Below are 27,400 nucleotides of genomic sequence, written 5' to 3'. Positions count from 1 at the left end.
TCACCCTCTGCATGTCCACAGGGAATTCAGCCAGACTCAAGTGAAACCCATGCAGGTTTCTGGAGCTCTTTCTCTGCATAGCTCCTTCCCTGCGGTATACCCCACAAATTCCAGACCCTTGGCTACCCCCAGCCAGTGGCACACCACAGGTGAGGGGAGCGCTCCAACCCAGGTGCTGTGAATTTGGAAGTATGTTGTCTGAAGAGAATTTTTTAAAAATTATAAAAATGACTAAAAGTCTATCTTTTACTTATCCCCATGTCTCTACAATTCTGATTAATCAATGATAAAATCCTTGGGAAGGGGTGGGGAACAGGACTTTTGTTGGCCTATGTTCTAAAAAACTGCTGAGGTTACTTTTGAGTTTTATTAATATACGTGTCAACTTTAAATTGCATATTATTTCTCATTTTATGAAACAGCTGCGTGTGCTCATTTTGAGAGTACGTTTCTAGGGCTTCAGAATCATTTGAAGTGGCTTCAGATATAGTTTGTTTTTCCATCTCCTGTGGTACTAGAAACTCGGTGTTTAAAGAATAGATTCAGTGTAAACAATGATAGCACAGGGGTTGTAAAGATAAAGAAACAATTTGAGTCGTTAAAGTCTGTCATTTGATGTGACCACTTAGGAGTTTGTGTTTAATGTAAAATAGTGAGACAAAGTGGGAAATGTGAAGTGTCGTTTTTGTGTTTGTGAAGCGTGAATTTTGGTTTACACCTGAACTAAATTTGAATATTTTGTAAAGTGATATTTATTCCCCTTTTTGAATGGTTAATGATTTGTTTTAAAACCAGAGAACAAATCACGAAAATAATAATTACTGATGATTACATGATTGTTGCTAAAAAAAGTAAGTTTGTCATATAGAGGAGGGAGTGTTAAAAAATGATATGCTCCTGATGCCACATAAATTCAATTCTCTGCGCCCTAAACTCTGATCTCTGTCTTCTCGGCTCAGTGAGACCACTGTCTCCTGCCTGGGTTTCGTTTCTCTGCTCCTCAGTGTGGAAAGTACCTGCAGGCGGAAAGCCAGGATCATTCCAGGGCTTTCTTCACTTGCTTTTCTCCTGAGGGATCATAGGCCTTGCTCTCTGTTGTCTAATCTCTGAAAGCCATTTTTTTAAATATATTTTTTATCGTTTATGGCTGAAGGACTATTCTAGAACCCTCCAAGTTGGATTTAATTATTTGTTTATGTTCCTATTTCCTGGGTTAGCCTGTGAGTTCCATAAGTGTAGGGGCCATATGGTGTTACAGTTCTCCAGAGAAACAGAAACAATAGGATGTATATATATTTTTATATATATTTATGAGGAGAGAGATTTATTTTAAAGAACTGGCTCACGCGATTGTGGGGGCTGGCAAGTCCAAAGTCCATAGAGCAGGCTGCAGGCTGCACGCTCAGCCAAGCTTTCTGTGTTGCAGTCTCAGAGCAGAATTGCTTCTTTGGGAAATCTCACTCTGTGCTCTTGAGGCCTTCAAATGATTGGATGAGGCCCACCCACCTTATGGTGGGTAATCTGCCTACTCAAAGTCTATGGATTTAGATGTTAATCACATCTAAAAATTACCTTCACAGCAACATCTAGACTGGTGTTTGACCAAACAACTGGGTGCCGTAGCCTAGCCAAGTCAACACATAAAATCAACTACCACACAAATATTATTCATTTTTAGACTCCCCAGAACATATGCAGTGGTTATCTCATTGTAGTTTCTAACCGTATCTTCCTAATGACTAATGATGTTGAAAATCTTTTCATGTACTTACTTTCCATCCATATATCTTCTTCACCTTCTTCTTCTTCTTTTTTTTTTTTAAAGATTTTATTTTTCCTTTTTCTCCCCAAAGTCCCCTGGTACATAGTTGTGTATTTTTAGTTGTGGGTCCTTCTAGTTGTGGCATGTAGGACGCCGCCTCAGCATGGCCTGATGAGCGGTGCTATGTCCGCGCCCAGGATTTGAACCAGCAAAACCCTGGGCCGCCGAAGCGGAGCCCGTGAACTTAACCACTCGGCCACGGGGCTGGCCCCTGCCATCCATATATCTTCTTTAGGGAAGTGTTTGTTCAAGTCTTTTGCCCATTTTTTATTGTGTTGATTACTGTATTACTGAGTTTCGAGAAATCTTTATATATTACTTTATCATCCAGTACATGCTTTGCAAAGATATTCTTCTAGTCTGTGGCTTGTCTTTTCATTCTCTTGACCGTGTCTTTAGAAGAGCAGAAGTTTTTAAAACGTGTTTTCTTTGGATAAATTTTCAGAAATAGGATTAGAGTCAGAAGTATCATCTTTTGTGAGTGTGTGGTTCTAGTTACCTCTTGTCAGACTTCCTTTGGAAGAGTGTGAAACACTGTCATTGAATAATAGTACATTCCTTGGGGGCTTGCCAACTCTGGTCTTTATCACTTGTCTCTACCTGTGCTATTTTGATGAGTGTAAAGTGTACATTACAGTTTTATTTCACTCCACTCACCTGGCAGATTCAATATTTACTTAAATTTGGTATATTTAAAATTTTTTTCTTTTGTAACTTTTGGCCATTTATTATTGGAAATTCTGAGGAATTCTTACAGATTGGTAAGAGCTTTTCATATAATTTAGATGTCAAAATTTACACATATTTATCACAAGTATTTTCATATCAATATTTACCTTTTATCTTAGTTTTACCCGCCACCCAACTGCCACTTATTTCTAATTTCTCTTGTTTTTCACATAGTAAATCTAAATGGCCACTTGGGATAAATGCATTTCTCTTTTCTTCTAAATTTGGGAAATTGTATGTTAAATTTTTCCTTACTATAATTTTATTATGATTTGTGGCATAAAGTAAGCGTCTAAGTTTATATTTCTTTATATTATTAAGGAATAACCTCAGCAGTTCTCCTTTCTGTTGCACTCAGATTATCAAATATTAAATTCTCATATGACTTATGTCCTATTTCTAAATTCTCTACTTTGTTCCGTGGATCTCTGAAATCAGCAATATACTTTTAATGTGGATTGCTTCTGACACAATCTGACATTCCTAAGGCAAGTTCCCCCTTATTGTCCAAATTGATCTCTGATATGATTTTTAGAACTTTTTATGTAACAAATTGTCCTACTGTTATTTGAAAATGTATCCAGTGTATAAATTAACTTGAAATTGCCATGTGCACAATATTTTTATTCATTTTTTCTTCTATAAAATATTTGTAGTTTTATTTATATTGGACTGACATGTCGCATCTTAGGTTAGTTACCAAGTAGGTACTCAATAAGTGTGTATCAAGGACAGATATCTTTTGTCCTTGTTATAAGGAAAATTTATTTTCAAAATAAAAATTTTAATAGTTATTATTGTTAAAAAAAGAATGCCCTTGTTTAGAACAGAACTGAAAGCCCAGAAATAAAACCACACATCTGTGGACAGCTAATCTTTGACAAAGGTGCCAAGAACATACAATGGAGAAAAGACAATATCTTCAATAAATGGTGTTGGGAAATCTGGACAACCACTTGCAAAAGAATAAAAGCAGACCATTATCTCACGCCGTACACAAAAATAAACTCAAAATGGATTGAAGTCTTGAAGATTTAAGTCCTGAAAACATAAAATTCCTGGAAGATAATATAGGTAGTACACTCTTTGACATCGAACTTAAAAGGATCTTTTAGAATACCATGTCTTCTCAGACAAGGGAAACAAAAGGAAAAATAAAGAAGTGGGACTTCATCAGACTACAGAGCTTCTGCAAGGCAAAAGAAACTAGGATCAAAACAAAAAGATGACCCACCAATGGGAGAAACTATTTGCAAATCGTATATCCGACAAGGGGTTAATCTCGATAATATATAAGGAACTCACACAACTGAACAACAAAAAACCAAACAACTGGATCAAAAAATGGGCAGAGGATATGAACAGACACTTTTCCAAAGAACATATACAGATGGCCAATAAACACAGGAAAAGATGTCCAGCATCACTAATCATCAGGGAAATGCAAATCAAAACTACACTATGATACCACCTTACACCTGTTAAAATGGCTATAATCACTAAGACTGAAAATAACAAATGTTGGAGAGGGTGTGGAGAGAAGAGAACTCTCATACACTGCTGGTGAGAATGCCAACTGGTGCAGCCACTATGGAAAACAGTATGGAGATTTCTCAAAAAACTAAAAATAGAACTACCATATGACCCACCTGTGTCACTGCTGGGTATCTACCCAAACAACTTGAAATCAACAATCTAAAGTAACATATGCACCCCTATGTTCATTGCAGCACTATTCACAATAGCCAAGACATGGGAACAATCCAAATGCCCATCACCGATGATTAGATAAAGATGTGGTATATGTATACAATGGAATACTACTCAGCCATAAAAAAGATAAATTAATCATCCCATTTGCAACAACATGGATGGACCTGGAGGGTATTGTGCTAAGTGAAATAAACCAGACTGAGAAAGACAAACACCGTATGATTTCACTCATGTGGAATATAAACAAACACATTGACAGAGGGAACAGATCAGTGGTTACCAGGGAAAGCGGGGTGGGGGGTGGGCACAGGGGGTGAAGGGGAGCACTTATGTGGTGACAGACAAGAAATAATGTACAACTGAAATTTCACAATGATGTAAACTATTATGAACTCAATAAAAAAAAAGAATGCCATTGTTATTGTGGAATATGTTTTATGTGATAAATATTCTTGAATTATTTTATTTCTAAAATTCATAGTGGATCCCTTTGCATGTTCTGGGTTATGTAATCATGACTTCAGCAATTAATGGTGTTCCTTTCCTATTAATTTTTTTTGCTTGTTTTTCCTGCCTTATCACCAGGGCAAGACTCTCTGAGAGTTTATTAAATAACATGGACAATAAAGGGTATCTTTGTTTGGTCTTTGCTTTTAGGAAACCTGCCACTAATATCTATATCTCCACTAAGAACAGCATTGGCTTTTTATTTTAAAGTTTCTGTTTTGTTTTTGAAATTAAAAATCATGGATGTATATTTTATGAAATCCCCTCTTAAGCCTTCTAATATACAGATAATTATAAGTGCCAGCAAAGTATACTTGGGAGTGAATTAACTATATTATAAACAGAACGTATTTCCTTTTTGGTTACTTTCCATTTTGGTTCACAAATTTTCCATCTTTTGCTCTGACTTTTGCAAGGTTTTCCTTTTGAGGCGGCTTTAGCACTCCTTTGTCTTGTGACTCAGGCTCCCACAGACTTCATGTTCTCCCCTTGTCTCAGCTGTGTCTCTAATCTGCTCATTCGACTTTCCCCTTGATTCTCATTGATTTTTATTTTTCCAGTTAGATGCTCTCTCAAATCAGTCAAAGCTCTAATCTTCAGGATGTTCCAGGCGCACTTGCTCTCCTCTAACAGTTCATTTCCTCCCCATTGCTCAGAACTCAAGTTTACAGCTATCTTTGTAGTATTAATTAAAAAGGATTTTATAATGAAATTCCTCTAATTTTGACAGCAGTGCTTCTATTAAACTCAAGTTTTGCTAAGGGCTCTTTTCTTAAGCACAACCCAGCATCTGTGGGAGAAAAACGTAATTAAGAACTTTAATGGAAAATTTTCAAATCTACACTTACGACATAATTCTGAAGCACTAATATTTTGAAATGTTTTCGTGCTTGCTTTTCCCACCCCCTAATTACTGGAATGTTCTCTGTGCTTTTCTGTGGAGCTCTGGGGAAGACAACCTATGTGATATCATGATTAGGGCATTCCAGGCCCAGGTCTTATTCAGCCCGCAATTCTGCATGGCTGTGAAAAGCTTGGGGCTGGTTGCACAGCAAACTGATCCTAATCCTCGAGTTTATCCCATATGCCCACATAAACTGAAAATGATTGAGGAGTGGGACATGAGGAGTCCTGAAGTCTTGTTCCTAGTACTACGTGCGGTGTGTACATAGCTTTGAGTTGGAGGGCTTCGGCAACTTGACTTTTCTTTCTATGTAAAATTGGACCAACGTGGATTTTTGACAAAGGTCCTCAGGACCTCAGAAAGCCCAGGATTATTATTATTTGGGCAGAGCACTGTCCTATGAAGCAAGAGATCTGGGTTTCTATTCTGATTTTGTTGTCAACTGCCGATGACTTGAGGAAAGTTGCCTGTGCTTCTGAGCCTCGATGTCCTCGTCTGTAAAATGAAAGGTGTAGGCTGGAAAACTGACTAGTGCTATTGTTCTGGGGAAAGGGTCGAAATTTGGAGCCTGGTAGGCAGGTTAGAAGTGGCCCTTCTCCCAGTGAACCAGAGCATGTGGGGCTGACAGGTGGCAGCTCTGAAGCCCTCAACACAGCAGCTCACTTCGCTGGACGGGGTGGGGGTGGGGGGGAGTGCAGAGAAGCAGCAGAGAAGAAAAGATGACAAGTACCCACGTCAGGGTGTCCTCCCCGGCCAGTCCTTCAGCAACTGTAACACCACGCACGAAGTTCCGGATTCTTTTATCCCTGTGGTTTGATTCAAGCTAAGAGAAAGGTTTTGTTTTGTTTTCTCTCCCTCCTGGGAGGTGTTTTCAGTAAAACTTCCATACGGGGATATATTTATTACTAAAGAGTGTCAAGTGCGCCGAATAGTCAGACCATGCAGTCACAAAGAACACTGCCGCTGAGGAATGTGCGCCCAGACAGCGGCACCCTGGAACCGCATTCCTCTCTGCAGAGCAGAACACACTTGTTTCTTTAAAAGTTCTATGCATAACATCTCTCCTTTCATTCCTTTCTTATAAACTCATATTATGTAAGCCCTCAAAGTGCTAAATGTTTTTCCTTTGTTGGCCATCACCCTCCAGATGATTTTATCGAACATGAATTTTCCTTCAGCTATCAAATACAGGCAATGGGAAGCTGGCAAATAGAGACGAGGTGGTTGTATGTGTGCTGAGGACTCAGGCATTTGCTCCGTGTGTGCACGTGCGTACATGTGTGTGTGCATGTACGTGTATGTGCGTATGCTTGTGCATATATATGGGCAGGGGGCGGGGGAGATCTGATTACAAATGCTCCTTCTAGAATATTTTGGAAATAGAGAAAGGTAAGAAAAAGAAAATAAAACCCAACCATATTCCTACCAAAACAAAGAAAGTCATTCTTAATATATTGGTATTTATTCTTTCCTGTTTCTCTCCATGTTTTTGTTGTGAAAATTAATGAGAATTTTACATCCCATTTTTTTAATCACTTTGCCATTTTCACTTTGTAAATAACCGTATAATCGACATATTTGTTCACACTTGAAGTTATTTCCTTAGGAGACGTTCCTAGACATTCCTAGACACATCAGGGAGTATGAACTTATTTTATCATTTTGACGACTCCTGATTTTTCTTACCAAATTACCTAATTAACAAATTACGCTCTCTCTCGCAGCATCTGCCCCTCTCACCATGTTCTCACCAATGATCGAATGTTATTTATTTTTCAAATCTTTCTACTCCACTAGGTGAAGATAGTATCTCATTTTTTATTTCAGTGATTACTAGTAATATTGAGCATTTTCACATGTTTATTAGCTCTTTCTATTCTCCCTTCTGTGAATAATCTATTCATGTCATTTGCCCATTTTTTTCTTCTATAATGAGAACATTTACCTGTTTCCATTTTTATTACAACTATTTTTCCAGTTTGTTGCTTTCCTTTTGTTTCTATGACAGTTTTTTGATGTGCAAAATTTTAAGTGTTCGTATATTGAAATCTCTGATCTTTTCCTTCACAATTTCTTCTATGACTTTTATAGAAAGCAAGTTTTCCTTGTCTAGAGACCAGGTTAATATCTACTTCCATTCTCTTGATTGGTTTGAATTTTCAAACTGTTCAGTGCTTTGGAATTTATTTTAGTATTTAGCATGAGGTGATGATCTAAACATTTTTGTTTCCAAATAGCTAGCCAGTTTTTCCCTTATTGTTTGTTAAATAATCCAGATATAATACCTTCATTATCATATTCCGTGTTGAGTTATTTTACATACGAGGTGACCTTTCCAGGCTGTGCTCTATTCTGTTCCCTTGGTATCCTCATTCTTACACCAAGAACACATATTTTTTTCCCCCAGTTCTTATAATATGTTCTAAAACCTGGTATTTCTTGTTTTCAAATTGTTCTCAGCTCTTCCTGCCTGTTTATTTTCCAGATCCATGGTAGAATCATTTTGTGGAGTTCCAAAAACCTCCCTTTGGGGTTTCGATGAAAATTGCATTCAACCTATAAATTAATTGGGAAGAATTTGGCGTCTTTCCAATGTTCAGTCTTCCCATCCAGGAATACACATATGGCACGTCCCTCCACGTTTTCAAATATCCCTGCGTATTCTCAATGGAATTTCATAGTTCTCTTTATATAAATTCAACACATTTCTTATTAAGCTGTTTCCAGGTTATTTTATATTTTGGGTACTTGTTTTTCATGGAATCTTTTCCCCCCTTTAGTTTAGATCCACTATTTTTAATATCACTTTTTTCCCCAATGATTGCCAAGTACTGACAGGAATCTAAGGGAAAGATGTATTTGTTTCTTTCCAAGCTTATAAATTTAGAGATTTAGAAGTGGAAGCAACCTTAAATATAATTTCTTTCTGTATATGATAAAACTGAGGTTGTGAAAGTAAAATTTATTTAAAGATCATGAACTTGTTAGGAAAGTGTCTAAATAGATGAATACTTCCAAATGTCCATATTCTTTGTGTCAAGGACACGTAAAACTTAAATATCCAAAGCCAAACTCATAATCTTCCCCCTTGTATTAATTTCCTTTGGCTGCTATAACAAATTACCGCAGACTTAGTGACTTAAGCAACACACATTTATTAGCTTTCAGTTCTAGAGGTCTGAAATCCAAAATGAGCCTCCCTGGGCTAAAATCAAGATGTCTGCAGGGCTGCGTGACTTCCAGAGGCTCTAGGGGAAAGTCCATTTCCTCTCCTTTTCCAGCTTCTGGAGGCCACCTGCATTCCGTAGTTCATGGCACCTTCCTCTGTTTTCAAAGCCAGCAGTTTAACATCTTCCAGTCTCTCTGTGACTCTTACTGAGTCTTCTGGTTCCCTCTTCCACTTTTGTTTTTTTTGAGGAAGATTAGCCCTGAGCTAACATCCACAGCTAATCCTCCTCTTTTTGCTGAGGAAGACTGGCCCTGAGTGAACATCCGTGCCCATCTTCATCTACTTTATACGTGGGACGCCTGCCACAGCATGACTTGATAAGTGCTGCGTAGGTCTGCACCCAGGATCTGAACTGGCAAACCCCAGGCCACTGAAGCAAAGCGCATGAACTTAACCGCTACACCACTGGGCCAGCCCCATCCCTCTTCCGCTTTTAAAGACCCTTGAGATTACATTGGGCCCATCTGGACAATCTAGGATAATCTCCCCACTTTAAGGTCAGCAACCTTGTTTCCATCTGCTACCTTAAGCCCCCTTTTCTGTGTATCATAACCACACACTCCAGGGAGTGGGATATGGACATCTTTGGAAGGCCATTATTCTGCCTCCCACAGCAAAGATGAACTTTCAAAATTTGTATCTAAGCACGTTGTCCATCTCCTTGAAGCACTTCAGTGGCTTCCCATCACTCTTTGGATTACAACCAGAATCCTTAAATGGTCTACCACCAGGTCCTGAATACTTTCATTCCATTCACCCTCCAGCCTCATTTGGCTCCGTGCTCACCCTTACTCTGTACTCTGGCCACGTTGCTTCTTTCAGTTCCTTGAATGTACCTTGTTCTCTCTTGCTACAGGGCCCTTGCACATGCTGTTCCCTCTGCCTGGAAAACTCTTCCCCTACCTGCACCTCCCAGTTCACTCGCGTCTCACCCCTCAGATCTCAGCCCCATCCTGCTTCCTCAGGGATCGCTTTCCTGACCTCTTTGCCCAATCCCTTTACCCAACCCTCTCATGGCACCTTCTCTCTCTCCTTCAGGGCACTCAGGACACTGGTGATTTTACTTTCTTGTAGAATTATTTAATTCTCTCCCCAGCTGGCAAGCGACTCTGTTCCTTTTCTGCTCACCCCGTTATCTTCAGAACGAAATGTCCCTGGTCCATACCAGGCTCTCACTGTGTGTCTGATGAATGAGTAAATGAACTCAAGAACTATTTCTAAGAAAAAGCATTTTTGATGAATGTGTTCATTATCACATTTATAGAAGCAAAAATACTGGGGCATTTCGAAAATCCAGTAAGTAAATTATTCTAAGTCCACTTGATAAAATCATATATAGCTATTAAAAATGAAGATGATAAAGACCGTAACAGTGGGGGAAATGTTTATATTACTTTTAAAATAGTATACAAAACGTTCTTATGCTAATCAGGGAGAAAAGTGCCAAAATGATCATAGCAGTTGGTTTAAGATCTTGGGGTGGTGAGTGATGTTTCTCTTCTCCCATCTCCGAACTTTCCTCTTCACATGTTCATATATTCAGTGCATGTTTCTTGAATGCCAGTGTGTGCCAGGCACTGTGTCAAGTGCTAAGAACAACACAGTGAACAGATGTGCGTGATCTCTGCTCACTGCAACCCTACGGTTAAGTGAGGAAGAAATCTAATAATAGCATAACACAGAGGGTCCAATATTCGTGGACTGTCACTGTATTCCAGAAAACATGGATTTCCTTCACCAGAGTGTGCACCATAGACTAAAGGAAAGATTTTTAGATGGAGTCCATCATTACTATGGCACTAAAGATTTTAATCGTGGGGAAAAAATTGTAGAAGTAATATACCCGTTTCCTTTAGTCTTCGGTCTTTGAAGGAGATTTCCTCAATTCTCTCTCCAATCCCTAATCACCGCTTCTAAGAGGTAAGCTTTTGACAGAAAAGGTGTGGGAACAAGATGAAACTCTCCAGGTTACCTTAGTTCAACTACATTAAAAAGCTTTGTGCAGCTGGTTTTAGGACTCCCTTGATGCCTGCCCACCTCAGACTCATTCCTAAACATTTGGCAGGTCCTCAGCACCCACTTCTAGGCAACTTGAAAAGTAGGGTTTTCCCAACATAAATTCTCTTGGTTTCATCTTCTCATACTTACGCACTCAATTGCTGTGCCTCTGTGCTTGAGCGTAATGTAAATACTTAATTTGTTTAATAAATATCCTGAAATAGCCTCTCCGAGTTGTTACTAGAAGGGCACAAACCTTTTAACTCACTTAGCCGGCACGGATCAACACTTAATGCCTTTAATGATGATCAGGATCTTTTTTAGCAGCTGAAATGCTCCATAATCAATGATGTGGCCCTGCCTGGAGGCGAGAGAGACTAGATAATGGGCAGAAAATGTCATGCTGGGTGGGGTCAGTAACTTGAATCCCTGAAGTCGGTATTAGCTTGGCCATTTATGGGAGAGCCCAGCTTCTTCCCAAGGCTGGGAAGAACTCCACCCAACACCCCGAATGTCCCTTAGTGATTTCCGCGTTATTGAAACCGCTCATGAGCCAGTTTCTGTTCTCAGCCTGAAACCTCTGAAGACTCTTCTCCCCCACCCACCCAGGAAGGCAGATGTCTCGCCAGCTTCGGGCATGGTGGTCACCCACCTTGAGAGTGATTCTCAGTGCTGGGCAGGAGGGGAGAGGCCTGTCAGGATTGGGGCAGGAGGGTGCCATATGCAATTTGTAAGACCTCATCAAGGGAAGTACATCCCCAGTTCTTCTCCTGTCCGCATAGGAGAAGAGAATTATTATTTCAGGGATAGAGAGCAAATCCTGTTTTCTAGCTGTTGTGTGAAGAAGCACATGCAGGTTTCAGTCCTAAAATAGCCCCTCGGAGCTTGCACCTGGAGTCCCTTGGTCTTAACCTAGGATTTGATTAATTTGGTCATCTTCACCTTCTTTGTGCATTTCATGATTTTCTAAACACTTGTCAGAGCCCTCTGAACCTTCATCCCTTTCAGCTGAAATTCTCCCATTAAAAGCCCTCGTGGTCATTCTGTTTGGTGTGACTTTGTGATTACAGGTGGGCTTTATTAATAGAGTGCTTCTGATAATCCAAGGCAATTGTCTCATTATGAAGTGTTATTTATTTTTTATGTTGTTTATTCTTATCCACAGACCCAGAGGTTTTAAATGCTGGGAGCATGTTGTAAATGAAAACATAAATAATTTATTATAATTATGCTGAACTAAGGCCAGATTTTCTATTGGCTTAGTGATGCACATCAATGAGAAATGGGCTGAGATGTAAAATCTTATTTTCCCAAACTGATTATTTAAAATTAAAGTGTAAACAGTTAAAAATCTTAATTTTTTATAAATTCCTGCACCCTCATTTAGTAAAAGAAAGAAACCTGACCTGAAAGAATTTTAAAAATAATTTTCCTGTACCAAGCTATCTGGAGTAAATCCCTTGGATTACTGGTGAGTTTCTGCTAACACAGCATGAGAGTGTCTCTCAGGATTTGGCCATGGAAACCCCCAGGGTGACTGTCAGGTCCTGTGCCCTCCTTTGAAATGTAAGTGCTTTTAATTAGATGGAGCAACGGATATTCTTTGTTTCTATATTATTATATTATTATCATTCCATTGCCAGAACTCCCAGTCGCATTTAATTGCAAGGGAGGCTGGAAAATGTGGTTTAGCTATATTTTCAGGAAGAGAAGAAAGCAAGTTTCATTGAACACACAGCAGGCTCTGCTGTGGAATCAAACTCCACCCGTCCCCAAACGGATAGCCAATACTGCCCATTTTAGATTTCTTTATGTTTTCAATACTTAAATGCTGGGAGAGCATTTATCCCAGCTCCTTTTCCTACCAACCTGTTTCATCCTCACCAATTTGAAAAGCCTCCTTTGACTCTTTGCTGAATTCCTGAATATACACGTTCTGAACACTATTCTCATTCATTGATTCCTGGGTCATAATCACATTCTTTTAATTACTGAGGTTTTATACTTTGTTTTGATAACACTTTTTTGTTAATATTCTGAATCTTCTGGCATATTTATTTTTCCAGGTGAACTTTAGATTCAATTTATCACATTTCCTTAAAAAAGGAAAAAACAAGCAAACAAAAAACTCTATAGAATCCCTCTATCATATATTATGAAAAATATATTCTACTGGAAAACGTTATACTATTAGAGAAAATAATCATTATTTGGCAATTGGTGTTTTCTGACTCCGGGGAAGTATGCTTTTGAACAAGCAAGCTTCCTATCAAACAGTGGCTAACAATGTTATCAGCAGGGCATTTATAAATGGCTTGATGTTTATAGTTCGTATTTCAACTTCAACTCTGTTTGTTGCATTAGCAAAATGAAGCTCATTAAGCCTGATTCTTCTAGTCCATCTCTCCACGCCTCTGAACCCACTAATGCTCAGCTTTGTCGTCTGGAAGTATGTCCTCTTTCCTACATTACATTTGAAAGTTCAGCTCATTCCTAAACCTCCAGTCAAGGATATGAACTTGTTGCTTTCAAAGAGGCCACATCTGTGCACTGAGCCATTACGCCATCTGTTAAAATGGTCAGAGTTCATTTTATTGCCTCCTTTGTGGAAGGACTTGTACTGTAAAAGTGTGTGTTATTGAAAACATAATTTTCCTCATCATTATGCTTTCTTTCTAGCCAGATCATAACCTGCTAGAAATCTATTGAGCACAGAGTGAAAAGCTCTTCCGAATAGCTGTTCTCAAGAGATTAAATGATTGCCATCTCTGTCCCATTTCTTTTATCTCATAATCAAGTTCAAGATGACACTAGATATCTCAGCTGAACTGATTGTCTATTTGAGGTAGAAATGGCTTTATCTCCATTCATAAATCACACTGTTGAATGTAGGATCATTTTTCCCCCATTTACATTTATATGTGTTTATGGTTCTTTACAACTGTCCGCAGGGTTAAAGATTCAAACTACTTTTTAAAGGCTAAAAACGGCTAATGGAAGTTGGGTGACATTTTAAAATTTTCTATGTACAAAGGCATCGGTTGTATAATTAAGATCCAGCTTAGATTCATCAACATTTAGAGCTGTATTGAGTCTTAGCAATCATAGCCCAACCGTTCTCCTTGACAGCTGAGGAGCTTGAGGTTCATAGCAACCAAGACACTTGCCCAAGGTCACACAGCCTCGCTGAGATGAAAGCTCACTCTGGGGCCGTTTCTGTTGGACCACACTGCCTCCCTGCTGTATTCCCAGTAGTCCTGTTGCTCAGATAAGGCACAGGGAAAGAATGGAAGATCTAGGGACCCAAAAATCCAGGAACCAGATTTTTTATGATCAGTTCAGAGATGTTCACTTTGGCTTTTGTTCTTTCTCCTTACGCTGTCTAATCTGTGCTATTTTCTTACATCACAATTTCTCTTCCAGAGACTCAAACTGAGAAAAAAGATCATGTCACTATTTATTAGCAGCTCTGCTAAAACACTTGGTAGAGAAAGAATATAAAACTGTCTGCTGGAAATGAGACCTCGGGCTGTATGTTGATTGCATTTATCCACGTGCCTATAAGTAGTCAATAATTAGGCATATTGAAATTACATTCTTTCCTCCTTTTAAATATTTCTAGCCTTAAATAAGACTCCTCATTTTAAAAACCTAGTAAATAGGAAAAAGTGAGTCATTATTTATGGTTAATTACTTTTGCCAGCTGTGACTGCATTTCACATCCATTTTCCTTTTTTTCTTGGACTGGAGAATCTATCCTGTCACTCTTTAGGGAAAAAACCATATTGGTCGCATCAACAGTCTCTTTTAGCACATAATCACAGTTAAGGCACTATAAACAGGGATTTTTGTTGGATACAGCACGAAAGTAATTTCTTTAGAATGCAGAATTGTGAAATATAATCCAGAATCTTGGGATAACACCTAAAGAGAAAATCTGAATTATTTTAGGGTTCCTTTCAAATGGAATAATCATTTCAAATATATTATATTTATTGATTGTCTATTCTATGTCTACCAAGTTCCAGATATTGCAAGGTTTAGAAAAGATTTCAGACAGGATGCCTGGTATGTCAGGATGCTTTTATTTGCAAGTAGCAGGAAGTCCATTTCAGACTGCCTTAAACAACCCAGGGAATGTATTGGGTCAGATGACTAAGAATTTCAACATAGAGCATGCTTCAGGCATGGTTTGATTAGGCTCCAGCTCACTCTGCTATTCTTCTGCCTCTTCCTCTTCCTGTGGAGTCTCCATTCTTAGGCTGATAATTGACGTTTAAAAACATGTTCGTAAACTTTTGGATCAATGCATCGTTGGCTCATAGAACTGTGGAGATTGCATCCTTGTGGCAGGAAAAGGACTGTTGTCATACTAAGCCTCACCTCTGCATTCCAGCTGTCCAATGAAAGAGCTTCTACTTTTTCAACTCTCAAACAAAATTCCTAGGCTTCATTCTGGTTGGACCAACTCTTTACTGATCAATAATGCCAGAGGAGGAATGCCATGTACTAATTGGCTTAAGCCATTCAATCCTTGAACCAGTTGCCATGGTAAGGAGGGTGGGATTATAGTGATTGGCTTGGGCCAATCAGATCTCACTCTAGAGCTTGGGGTGGGGATCTGTTCACCCAAATCACACAGGTCCTGCATAGCACAAAAGGGGTGGGATGGGTGCTGAGGAAGAAACCAACAATGTCCACTGCATCTTTCATCTAGTAGGCTGAGCCCGGTCCTATTGAGGCCAGGGTTTTGCCTGGCTTGTGTCGTTCTTTGTTCCTGGCCTGGTCTAGCCATCCCTTTATCCTTCACAGTTCATTCTAAATGTCCAACTCCACCACCTGCTCGTGGCCAGTCCATAGCTCTACCTCTGCATCCAAAAGGCAGAAGAACTCTTTTACATTCAGGAATATATTGTCCTCACACTGAAGGAACACTTAAAGCTAATACTACTACTTATTGTTGACAGACTATTATTAAATAAGACATGTATGTTGGACAGTGAAGGGAAGACTGCTGCTCTCTTTTTCCAATTAACTCTGGCATTTCAATTACCTGGAACTTCAAACTTCAGAGCTCTTCTTAAAGGCAATACAGTCATGAGTCGCTTAACAATGGGGATGTGTTCTGAGAAATGTGTCATTTGGCGATTTCCTCATTGTGTGAACACCGTGGGGTGCACTTACACAAACCTAGATGGTATAGCCTAAACACACCTATGCTGTATGGTACTAATCTTATGGGACCACTGTCATATATCTGGTCCATTGTTGACCAAAATGTTATTATGCAGCACATGACTATTTAATTTGCGCTAAAAGTCATTTACCAAATAGAACACCACTGATATATTTCAAGTAGTGAGATCCCTTTTACCTGAATGAGAATCTGATGTGACATGCAATTGCTGACAGCAATTTAAATGCCCTGGAAGAAGTGGATCTCTCAAAATAAACTTTCCACTGTGTCTTGGCCTGGGTTCTTCCTGATAGCAGAGCTTTAGACAAGGGCTTGCGTGTAGGTTGGTTGTTTGGGAAATAACCTCAGTGAGCAAGAGCAGAACAGAGAATGAGGGCAAGCCAACACAAGGGTCTGTTACCAAGTTTGTTACATTCATTAGCGACTGGTGCTTGATCCCACCAGAACCTCCAGTGAGCCGAGAGGACAACCTCAGAGTTGTCTATTTGAGGGAGAGAGAAGAGAGTGGTTAGCCACTCATGCCTGTTGCCTCACTGGTCAAGCCTATGGGGCATTGTCCTTTTTTTGTACTTCCAGATTGCGTGTCTGTGAGGGCCACACCCAGGTGTTAGAGCAGTCCCAGGCAGGCAGCAAGAGATGCTTGGTCAGGGTGCAACGGAGGGGCAGCACTCTCAGCCACACCTGGAGTAAAAGTGGGAGGTGGGGCACAAAGGGAGTCCAACACACACTGAACTGCCGAAGTCGTGTAGGAGCCTGGAAAAGACCAGAAACCAGCTACATATCTCTTTTATCTTTCCTGCATGTCTGAATGGCTTTTCTTAACACAGAACTTTAAAAAGGTAAAATTAATAAACACATTACCAACTGAATTGCTGTAGAACTCTGCAGGACTCTCATTAACGAAGAGCAAGCACGCCCGTGGAAGGAACCAGCAGGTTCCTCAGAAGAGAAAGCAGCTTGCGGGAGAAGCTGTCATCATCACATCTTCTCTTGGCGGGTCCTCTCATCCCCAGCAGGGGCTCCTTGCTTGGAGGGTAATTTTTACGCTCGCTGTTCAGTCAATATGACAGCTTTGTCCCTAATGTAATGGCAGTTTTGACTTCAGTTTAAATTATTTTGTAAAGAATCAAAGAGAAAGAGACTCCCTCTCCCTTTTTCCCCACCCCAAAAATTCCACGATGAAAACTTTTCTCATTTAAATCTTTGCCTCCACGTTACATTTCTCATTCATGTTTCAGGTGAATCAAATACGGCGTCAACTTTCAAAACCCTGTGTAACTATCACAGTGACTCAAAATAATGGCTGTCTGTCCGTGTGTTTGCTGGGAACACAGATATGCCTGTCACTCGCCCTGTTGCCACCACCAAGAGCTTGCTTCAGGAGTGGGGTCTTCTCTGGGCTAAATTCAAAACCTTAGTGTCTGCAAAGTGGAATGTTGAGGCAATTATCTGTGAAATCCATCCAAGAAACATGTGTGCCTCATCTGCCCCTGAAATTACTTTTTTTAAAAAAAAGTCTTTAAAAGCAATTGTTTTAGTAGGTAGAGATTAACCTGGAATGTTCCAAAGAATTGCCTCCAACTATGGTTCCTCTAGCTCAGTGGTTGTCAACCAGGGATGGTTTTGTTCCCCAGGGGACGCTTGGCAATAGCTGGAGACATTTTTGGCTGTCACAACTGTGGAGGGAGGGAGACGGTGCCACTGATATCTAGAGGGTAGAGGCCAGGGATGGTGTTCAACATGCTACAGTGCACAGGACAGCCCCACTGAACAAAGAATGATCCAACCCAGAATGGCAACAGTGCTGAGGTTGAGAAGCCTCGCTCTGGCTGCTGAGGATTTATACATGGTGAAATAAGGCCACCTGTTTAGAAAATTTGGACTAAAAGAAAGAAAATATTCTTTCAGTTGAAAAAGATATCAATAACCTTAAAGAATATTTTAAGACAAAATAACCCATAATACAAGTGTCTCTTCAGCATATAATCTTCAACTTCTGCTCAAATGAATACAGATGTTTATGAGATTGCTAATATAATGTATACACTAGTTGTATTCTTGTTTCCACTTAAAAATGTCACTTTTATAGTCTTTATATCATTTTAATAGAGAATATTCCATTGTTTCAGTGTAATGAAATGAAACCCTCTTTGTTTCTTTCCTCCTTTTTTTTTTTTTTAAGTAACTTGGACAGAAGTGCATACTCCAGTCTGAAGTGTGGCTGTGGAGCCCAGGCCAAGGGGCACTCTTGAATTGTTTTACAACCAAAACGATTTTCCAAGAAGTAGCTACTTTCAAAACATTGCAAGAAATTGTTAGGATGCAAATATTTTTGTAGAGAAACATTTACCACTTGTGAGAAACATTCACTACTTACGTATTATTTAAATTAAGAAAACAACCACCTCTGTTTCTCTTTAGAAAAAGTTAGAGCAATACTGTGGCCTAGCTTAACCAAAGATTCAGAGGGTGAAAGCCTGGCTCCTTCAAGGTGGTGACCACTTGGCCTCTGGGTCACAGGGGCACATCCAGTCGTGGGAGATACCTAGTCTGTTGAAGTCCACACAGCATCACAAAAAGGAGAGAACAGAATCGTTTTTAACAAATCAGGATGTAAAAGACAAATGCTGAAGCTCATGCTGTTGAGAGGAATTATAACCACTTATATGATGAGTCAGAGAATGTTTGTATTTTAACGGATGTGAAAACTGTCGGAACTCAGCTGGATGGGCTGAGTCTGGTCCTGCCTGAAATTCTCAATGCATCCCAGTGTCAACCTGGGTCTTCCTGCACTTCAAAGCCCAGATAGCATTGCCTGAAACCCCCATTCCACACTCTGTGGAACTTTAAAGCACTTCCCAAGATTTTGGCAAATTTCTGGAAGGCTTCCAGAGTTCTCATTTCTCTGAATTAATTCAGTTGATGGATCATCTTACCATTCCCCACTATTTTTCTCACTCTCTCCTGCACCTGCTCAGATGGAACTCAACTCCTAACTCAATCTTCAGCCCCCAACTCAACACAGACACCCTCAAATGCACCATAGAGCATGTGCCTGTTGCACCCCGTAGTAAAGATGGGGGAGAGGTTATATCAAGCAATACAAGCGACTTTGAAGCACACAGTAGACATAGCAGTTAATCAAAGGACTTTTGATCACTACACCACTGGGGACTTTTCCACGGGCCAGTTCTCCTCGCATAGCATCCCAGCCTCCCCGCCTCTCAGTAGTCCCTTCTTCCTGCACCCTCTCTTATCTTGCTTACCCCTTCCACCCAGATGGTTCTAAATTGTCATACTGAGTTACACAGAAAAATTCAGCTCTCTTGGGTCCCTCCACCCCAAATCAATTCCAGATCTTCCTTTTGCATCTCAAAAACCACCAAACCAAAAAGGCTTTAATTTAACTAGATCTACATTTTTGAAAGCACTTGTTGTTAAGAGCAATTTATTTTACTCTCATACATCTGTATGAGCTTTGTTCATTCCTTTGAAAAGCCCATTCTGAAATACAAGCCTGTATGTGTATATGTATAGTTCTATCCACGTGTCTGGTTAAAGAGCAGCTACTTAACTGGGTTGAAGTGCTTGAGCTCCGACTGTAAGGTAGGTTAGACTCAGACGTGTCCAGTGTCTGCCTTGGTTTCCAGTTTCCTGCTCTTTATCTCTAAATTGTTCAGCCTCACACTCAAGGGGTTCCTTTTACCCATGTTCTACTCTGCAGCCTCACTTTCCTAAGTTCATCTGTTGCTTGATCTCTCTTGTACCTGGTCTGTGTTTACAAAAAACTCTTGGGCATGGAGGCCATAAGTGACCGTTACATGTGGGTCCCTGAGTGATGGTTCCTAGGTATCTTCTTCAGTGTGTATTGTTTCTCTGGCTAGTTTTCAAACTCCAAAAAAACAGTGATGATACACTCTCTTTCTTTAATCTCCCAGTACCTCCTGGGAGGCAGTAGATATTCATAATGTTGTCAGCTATTTCCCCAGATTCATTTATTTCACAAATTCATTTACTCTGCAGACATTCATGGCCTGCTATGGGCTAAGAGGTGGGGACAGAGGAGCAAACAAGAGAAAGTTCTTGCCCTCATTGAGTTTATTTCTAGTTGGAGTGAGGGATCGTGGAATATTTTAGTGCTGAATGTGTGTTGGTGACACCAAAACAGCATACTCTAGTTTCAGAACCAGAGTAAACTCCTTTTAGGGTTAAATGCTGTCAACAGAAACAACGAAACTTTTTATCTAACGTTTTCTTCATCTTCTCAACACACCATTTATTCTACCCACCAGCCATGTCTGCTCTTTAATCACTCAGTGATTTGAGTGTGGGCGCTGTGAAAACTTCCTTCTTCGGAATAATTCCATATTCAATGAAAAACAGTATTTGTAGCTTTTAAAATTATAGCTCTGAAATGTGAATTTCTTCTTTACTCAGATTGAGATGACCAAATCTGCTCATATATATATTATGAGGAAGAAAAATTGGAAGACAGAGTATTTTAACATGTCTCATTTTAAATATAAACAGGACGTTCCTCCATTTATTATGTGAATAAAATGCCACTCCAAACCTTACGAATAAGTGTTTCCATTTTAACACCTCTTGCTTTTACTGTGCCCATTTTATGACACGAAGCTTTGGCGAAGAGAGCGAGAAAAGTGAGAAGTTAACGCAGGTACAATGAAGGTTATTTCTTGAGAAAATCAGGCAAAAGGATTTCCTTTTCTGCGAACATTCAACATCTCAATAAGTGAAGAATCATACCAAAAAAAAAGTATCAGAAGCAGTAGCTAAACATTATCTTTAAACACTAAAAATAGCATCTAAATGTTACTTTTCTAGGCTGTCCTCTTAACTCACCCTCTGAGATTTATAGTTCAACCAATACCAGTTCAGAGTGGGAAGTAAAAAGGCCATTCATCTAATCCAGTTCCTTGGGAAAAAGTACTTAGGCAATATTAAGAATCTTCAATTATCTAATTTAATAAAAGGGATGATTTATATTCTGTAGTCGGTAACATGTGATACTGATTATTTCTAATCCCTTAGAAGAGATCTGGCATTCTGCTTTCGGTCCTGTATGGCATGAAATCGTCATGTATATTTTACCAAAAGAAGTAACAAGAATAATGGCCCCTGCAGTCTGCAATCATTTTATGCTAACACCCTGCAACATGGTTTTGCCCTGGGGCAGAGAAGTAGGGATTTTCTCTACTTCAAAAGAATGAAAAATTATCATCACTCTATCCAGAACCATTACAGACTTCAGAGACTTTGGCATGAAATATGCAGAAAGTTTATTTTAGAATTCAATATTTTAAAAGCCTGCTTTAAAACTATTACAGTGATTAGTAGTTCTGTTACTTGGGCCAGTCTTTGCTTTAAAAAGCCCTATGTCATTGTTGATACCATTTGTTGTTTCAACAAAATATAATTTGCATCAACCACAGAAGCTCCATATAAGGCATGTAATGCATTGTTTTAGAATGTCCCCCAAAGAGGAATTGTGACCACTACTCCTCAGTTATCCTTGCAAACACTTTTTAAATAAACATTACTTTTACTGTAATGGTTGAATGTGTGCTTATGCCTTAATTTGCCCTTCTGACGTGAGTCATCTTACCCATGTGCAGTCGGTGCTTTTCTCTGCTCCCTGTTCAGGGAGCATTGCCCCCATCTCAGAGAGTCTACGGACACACAGGGACAACACAGCTGAGGTCACCCTCAGCTAACCAGCCAGAGGCTCATATCTTCACTCTTCATAGGAATCAGAAAAGCTTATCGGGTGTTTGTGGGGATTTAACAGAGCTTCTGAGGCCGTGAATGAAACCAGTGAAAACTTCTGTAGCTGGAATTGGCCATGTGGGAATTATAATACAACCAGTTCTCTCTGAATATCCTCTTTATGTAGGGAGGCAATGGCAACAGAGTGTAGAGCCCTGGTTTTGGAATTCAATGATCCTAATTTGAGTTCCAAGCCTGCTACTTAGCGGTAGCACCATCTTGTAAAACTGCTGAACATCTTTCAGCTCAATGTCCTGTCTGTAGAATGCACAGCCTCAGTGCACAGGTTCAGTGAGACAAGGAATGTAAAGGCAGTGTGATGCAGGATGTTAATCATTGTTCCTATCATTATTATTTATTCCCAAATCATTTTTCTTATCTCTGTTTGTTTATTCCACATTTCTGTTGTGTAATGCATATAGATTTATTGATATATTATGTAAAGAATTTGTAGGATGACTAGGAAAACTGTCATTCCTGCTTTTCTTATATAACCTGTATATTTGTCTTCATTCCTTTAAATGTGTTGGGCATATTATTTTTTGTAGGTTTTAATAAATACTTTTTCCTTTCTTTTCCGCCTTAGGTATTATCAATGAAAGAAAAAAGTAAGCATCAACTTTAGCCTTCAAGTAGATGAAATAAGTGTCTCTCACACGTAGACATGCAAAGAAATAAAGATTCTCATGTGCTCTTGATGCATAAGTGTTGACGAAAATAACTTGTATATAACTTTTTGTTTCATTTTCCAGGGAAGTGGATCAAGACTCAGATGATCTCGTGAGCTATAAAGACTTCGAATATGCCATGAACTATGGACAAAATGAAGCCTAACTATTGTGAGCTGCTTTTGGTACCTTCTGCGGGAGACGAATAGATTATTTTGTATTGAAATGTCGAACTTCACTCTGCTAATGATGTAATGCTACATACTTAATTAAACTCTTCATCATGGTTTCCAGCTTCTAAGTGCTTACATCTCAGAATCCTAGAGGTGGTCATTACAGGTTGTCTCCTTCCATGTGGCTAGCAGCCCTGAGTCTGGCTGCTGCTGGCACTGCCACTGGGTTGCTTTCCAAACCCTCCTCTTCACTCTCAACCTCCCACTCCCACCCCACACTGCAGGCCATGGTGCTCCACTCATTTGCTAAGTCCTCACCACCCCACGCACAGGCTCCCTGATTCTCATCATATCCTAATGTCAGGAGAGGAGTCACTTTTTCCTGCCAATGGTGCCAGTTTCCTTCATGCATTCATCTTTGGTTGACTAAATAATAGCACCTATATGTACTGAGTGCTTACTACGTCCCAAGCAACGAGAAAGGTGTTGGGAAAACGAAAACTTAAGACTTCTCTAAGATAACGTAGCCATAGTCAAGATCATCATCACAAAATGGCACAGCCACAAACTGGCCGTGCAAGACAGAGAATCCAGATTGGGCTGACACAAGTAAGTCTTCTCCAGCTCTATACAGAGAAAGAACAGTGCAGTAAGGATATTGGGGGCAAAAGACTTATTTGCAGATCCCTTTAGGACGGCCTGGGCCTGGGGTTCCTGCAGGACAGCAGCAAGCCCTCGGCTGCCCAGCTGCCATCTGCCATGCCCACTCTGGTTCTGGGCCATCTGCCCTGCACCAAGAGCCTTAGTCATCTGTGTTCACATTCTCCATGCTCTGCCCATCCACCCCTGGGGCTTGGTGACTACGGTACTGGAACAAAAACCATGATTCTGGGCATTCAGCATTTATTTTAAATAAATACTGGTATCAATACTAATATTTTATAAGTACTCAGAATTCATAACATTAACAACATTAGGAATACATCTAATATAATTCGAATTTTAAAAGTGTTAAACATTTAAAGGTCACGTAAAAATGTAAATTTGTAAAGTAGAAACATTAAACAGCAACATTTTTTTTTTCCTGAAGGAGATTCGCCCTGAGCCAACATTCGTTCCAGCCTTCCTCTATTTGTGTGTGGGTCGCCGCCACAGCATAGCCGCCAATGAGTGGTGTGGGTACGCTCCCAGGAACCAAACCTGGGCTGCTGAAGCAGAGTACACCAAACTTAACCACTAGGCCACAGGGCCAGCCCCAATAAGCATCATTTTTAACACAAATTATTAGCAGATAAACTTAAAAATAAAGTCTTAAACTATCACAAATCAGAGGAACTTGAGACATAACAACTAAATGTAATTTGATATTCTGGATGGGATCTTGGAAAATGAAAAGGTAGGTAAACACTATAGAAGTATGGACTTAATAATACTGTATCAATACTGGTTCATTAATTGTGACAAATGTACCATTCTCATATAAAATGTTAATCATAGGGGAGACTGGCTGGGGAGAATATGGGAACTCTGTACTATTGTCATAATTTTTCTGTAAATTTAAAACTATTCCAAAATAAGAAATTTGTTAAAAAAATAGTCTTATTCAAAAATTAGCAAACTAAACATTATCTAAAATGAAGAAACTTTTAAAGTTGTTATGAAGTACAAATGAAATATTATTTCAAAAACAAAGTGGATCAATGATATCATTGAATATTGTGTGTGTTTTAGGACAAATTGTTCTAACTGATGAAAAGCCCTTTCTGACTTTGGGTAGTTTTTTTCAGCAAGTACTTTCATCATAAATTGAATAGTTGAGTCCTCGATCCTCATCTCAATACATAAGTGATACAGATTTTAGATTTTTAAAATATCAAAGTTATAGTAATCCACCAACAAAGTGCCAGAATTTTAGTAATTGCCAGAATATCAAAAACTCACATTGTGATCACGTTTTGGACCTCATTTCTCCCTGGAAACATGACAAGAGAAAGGGAGGGGTCACTTCCTCCAGTGGATGTATTAGGCAGGAGGCCAGGCTGGGAACAGCTATTGGGCAACTCTCTTGACCCTGGATAGTCCAGGCTTTTTTCCATCTCAATGCCGGAAACCTACCCAAACTAGCTTAGACGGAAAGGGAATCTACTAGAAAATGGTGGGCTATCTTATGGAATCTAACAAAGGGAGGGCAGTGGTGCAGCTGGATTTCCAGGAGAACTAGAACCAGCAACATAAGCACCTCCAGACTCTGCCTCTGTCCCATAGTCACCGTCAGCCTCTCACCGTTCTGAAATGGAACTGGCCCATGATCTGTCCAATTACAGGTCCAAAGACCTTAGAAAGAGGCTCTATTTGGCCCCTGGATCAGTTAACTCTGGTTCACCCTGAGGATATAGATAGGGTCACTGGGCACTCACCCAGATGTCCTGAGGACTGGTCATAGGGAGGGGAAGTTGATAATAGCTGGGCAGCCATTCCGTTTTCTTTCTTAGAAGAAAACAGTATGGCTGGGACCTAGTCAAGGAGGGAGGGCACCCCTAGGATTTGCTGCTTCGGAGGGCCCAGGCTCTCAGAATGCAGACCAAAAAGAAAGAGGGGAGATGAGAAGCTGCTCATGTCACCTTCCCCTCCTTATCACATCCCTAGGCACAGTCCAAATCCTCATCCTGTAAGCTTTTCCCCTAGCTTCTCACTTCTAGGTCCCAGTCCCTACCCTCATCCCCAAGCCACGTGATACCATCTGTGCAGTGTGACCTTGTTGGTTCTTCCTCAATTGCATGGCCTAATGGTGGGTATCTATGCAAGTTGATCAAGTCAGTGTCTTCCCTTGGAAGACATCAAGAGTGAGTGTGAGTGAGACATAGCAGTGCTCCTCTGAGTGGCTGAGTGAGTGGATATGACTCGGGAGCGAGTGGCAGACATGTTTTCCACCACATGTCTTGGAAAACCCAGGCAGGTGGTTTGCAATGAGAGCAGAAAATGAAATAGACACCGAGAGGGAAACAAGAAAGGAGCTAGAGAAACCCTATGGTGCTTGATTTCTGGTTAAAGCTTACGTGCAAAGCCCAGCCATAACCCTTTGGGTCCTATGAGGTAACCCAGTATCCTTCCAATAAATCTTTCTGCTCAGGCCAGCTGGAGTTGCTTTCTGTTATTTGAAACCAAGAGAACACTAACTGTTGCAAGCATAGAGCCAAGGACAGAGTCCTAAGTAACATCAACATTTATTGGGGCAGCAGAGAAAAGAGTCTCCTAAAAAGACTGAGAAGAAATAGTTCCAGATGGAAGAGGGAGCTGTTACCACTTCTCTTTCCCATACCCCTGCCTCTACTTGACCTCTCAGTATATCAGCTCCAGTCTTCCCCTGTGGCAACAGCTCTCAAAGAGATCACCAGTGATCTACTGATGACCAAACCCACCAGCCCCTCTCAGACCTCACCACACTTTTCGCTTCTCCTGGGTCCTCTCTTTAGCCTCCATGACATTGCTCTCTCATGGTATTTCTGTGCCCATTTCCCTCACTGTCTTTCCCTGTTTCCTCTCCTACAACCATCCTCTAAGTGTTAGTATTCTCCAAGGTTCTGTAATTGGCCAATCTTCTTGATCAACACATTCTCCAAGGATGATTTCACCCACTCCCAAGACTTCAGCTGTCCCCTTTATGGGTGTGACTCCACCAATCTTTATGTCTAGTCTCGACCTTTGCTCAACCCAGACCTGTGTTTTCATTTGGCTGTTGGACATTTCCACCTCAATACAAACTCACTGAAAAGAAGTCAGCCTCACTGTTTCCTCTAATTTTTCAAATTGGTTCCTCATTCCGTGTTTTCTATTTCTGTTAATGGCAACCCCCCCCCCCCCGCCCCACCCTGCCAAGCTGTCATCCAAGCCAGCTGCCTCAGAAATCTTTTCAGATGTCTCCCATCTTCCTTCACTCTGACATTCAGTCAGTCACTGAATCCTTTTCAGTCTGCGTCTGCAAAAACTTTCATGACATTTTCTTCCATCCCATCAGAATCTCCCTGCCCGTGTTCTTGTTCTTGCTACCATCCTTTCATCAGCCATTTGTTCTTTTACTCGTTCATATAAAGATGAGTAAAGGATGTGTGGATAAGTGAGACACAGACCCTGGCTGTCAAGAAATTTAGTCTAGCATGTCAATTATCTTCCCAAAACACAGACAAAGATTATTCTCTGTTCAATAGTTTTTGGTAGGCACCTTTTCTATTGGATAATGTCTAAACTCTTAATATGCCACTCAAAGCTCTCTATAATCTGGTCTCGACTGATATGTTCAGCTTCATCTTTCACAACTAACTGCCTCTACCATACCGTCCCACAACCAGGTAACTCACACATTCACAGAGTCCCTTAGCCTAAAAACACGAAAACGGCAACTAGATCTTTGCCGAAAATACGAAAGTAACAGATAACCTTCGAATTCATAGCTGATGAGATATTAGGAAAATGCAACCATAGAATAATAAAATTCAGGTAAAAAATATATTGGACCACCTTCGTCCTAATGAGTATTTTTCTCCTCACAGTTTTCACCTGGGAAGGGGTGAGAGGGACTCATTATGCTAAGAACTTTGTATTTATTTTATTTTATTCTTGAAAGTTTATTAAGATAGATATTAGCCACCCTCTTTTATAAATGAGGGAACAGTCTC

The 27,400-nt window shown here is 40.1% G+C and overlaps 1 protein-coding gene across 21 annotated transcripts in view; it reads left to right on the top strand.

Moving 5' to 3' along the window:
* EFCAB11 (EF-hand calcium binding domain 11) overlaps positions 1-27,400 on the top strand; it is a 138,943-nt gene that overhangs the window by 108,144 nt on the left and 3,399 nt on the right. For 8 of the 21 annotated variants that reach the window (XR_011432287.1, XR_011432286.1, XR_011432284.1 and 5 more), the window contains 2 exons: positions 22,473-22,494; positions 22,639-22,843. Coding sequence is in view for 9 of the 21 variants with exons in the window: in XM_070250313.1 (XP_070106414.1) it covers positions 22,473-22,485 (13 nt within the window). In the remaining 12 variants the exon portion in view is untranslated. Of the gene's footprint in view, positions 1-22,472; positions 22,495-22,638; positions 22,844-23,817; positions 24,124-27,400 lie in introns of those variants that run through there. The other 13 variants (XR_011432282.1, XR_011432281.1, XR_002803639.2 and 10 more) reach the window with 5 other exon arrangements.

The sequence above is a fragment of the Equus caballus genome, chromosome 24 (genome assembly GCF_041296265.1).
Source record: "Equus caballus isolate H_3958 breed thoroughbred chromosome 24, TB-T2T, whole genome shotgun sequence".
Taxonomy (NCBI): Eukaryota; Metazoa; Chordata; class Mammalia; order Perissodactyla; family Equidae; genus Equus; species Equus caballus.
Note: the sequence above shows the minus strand (reverse complement) of the source record. Positions and strands in the feature narration are given on the sequence as shown.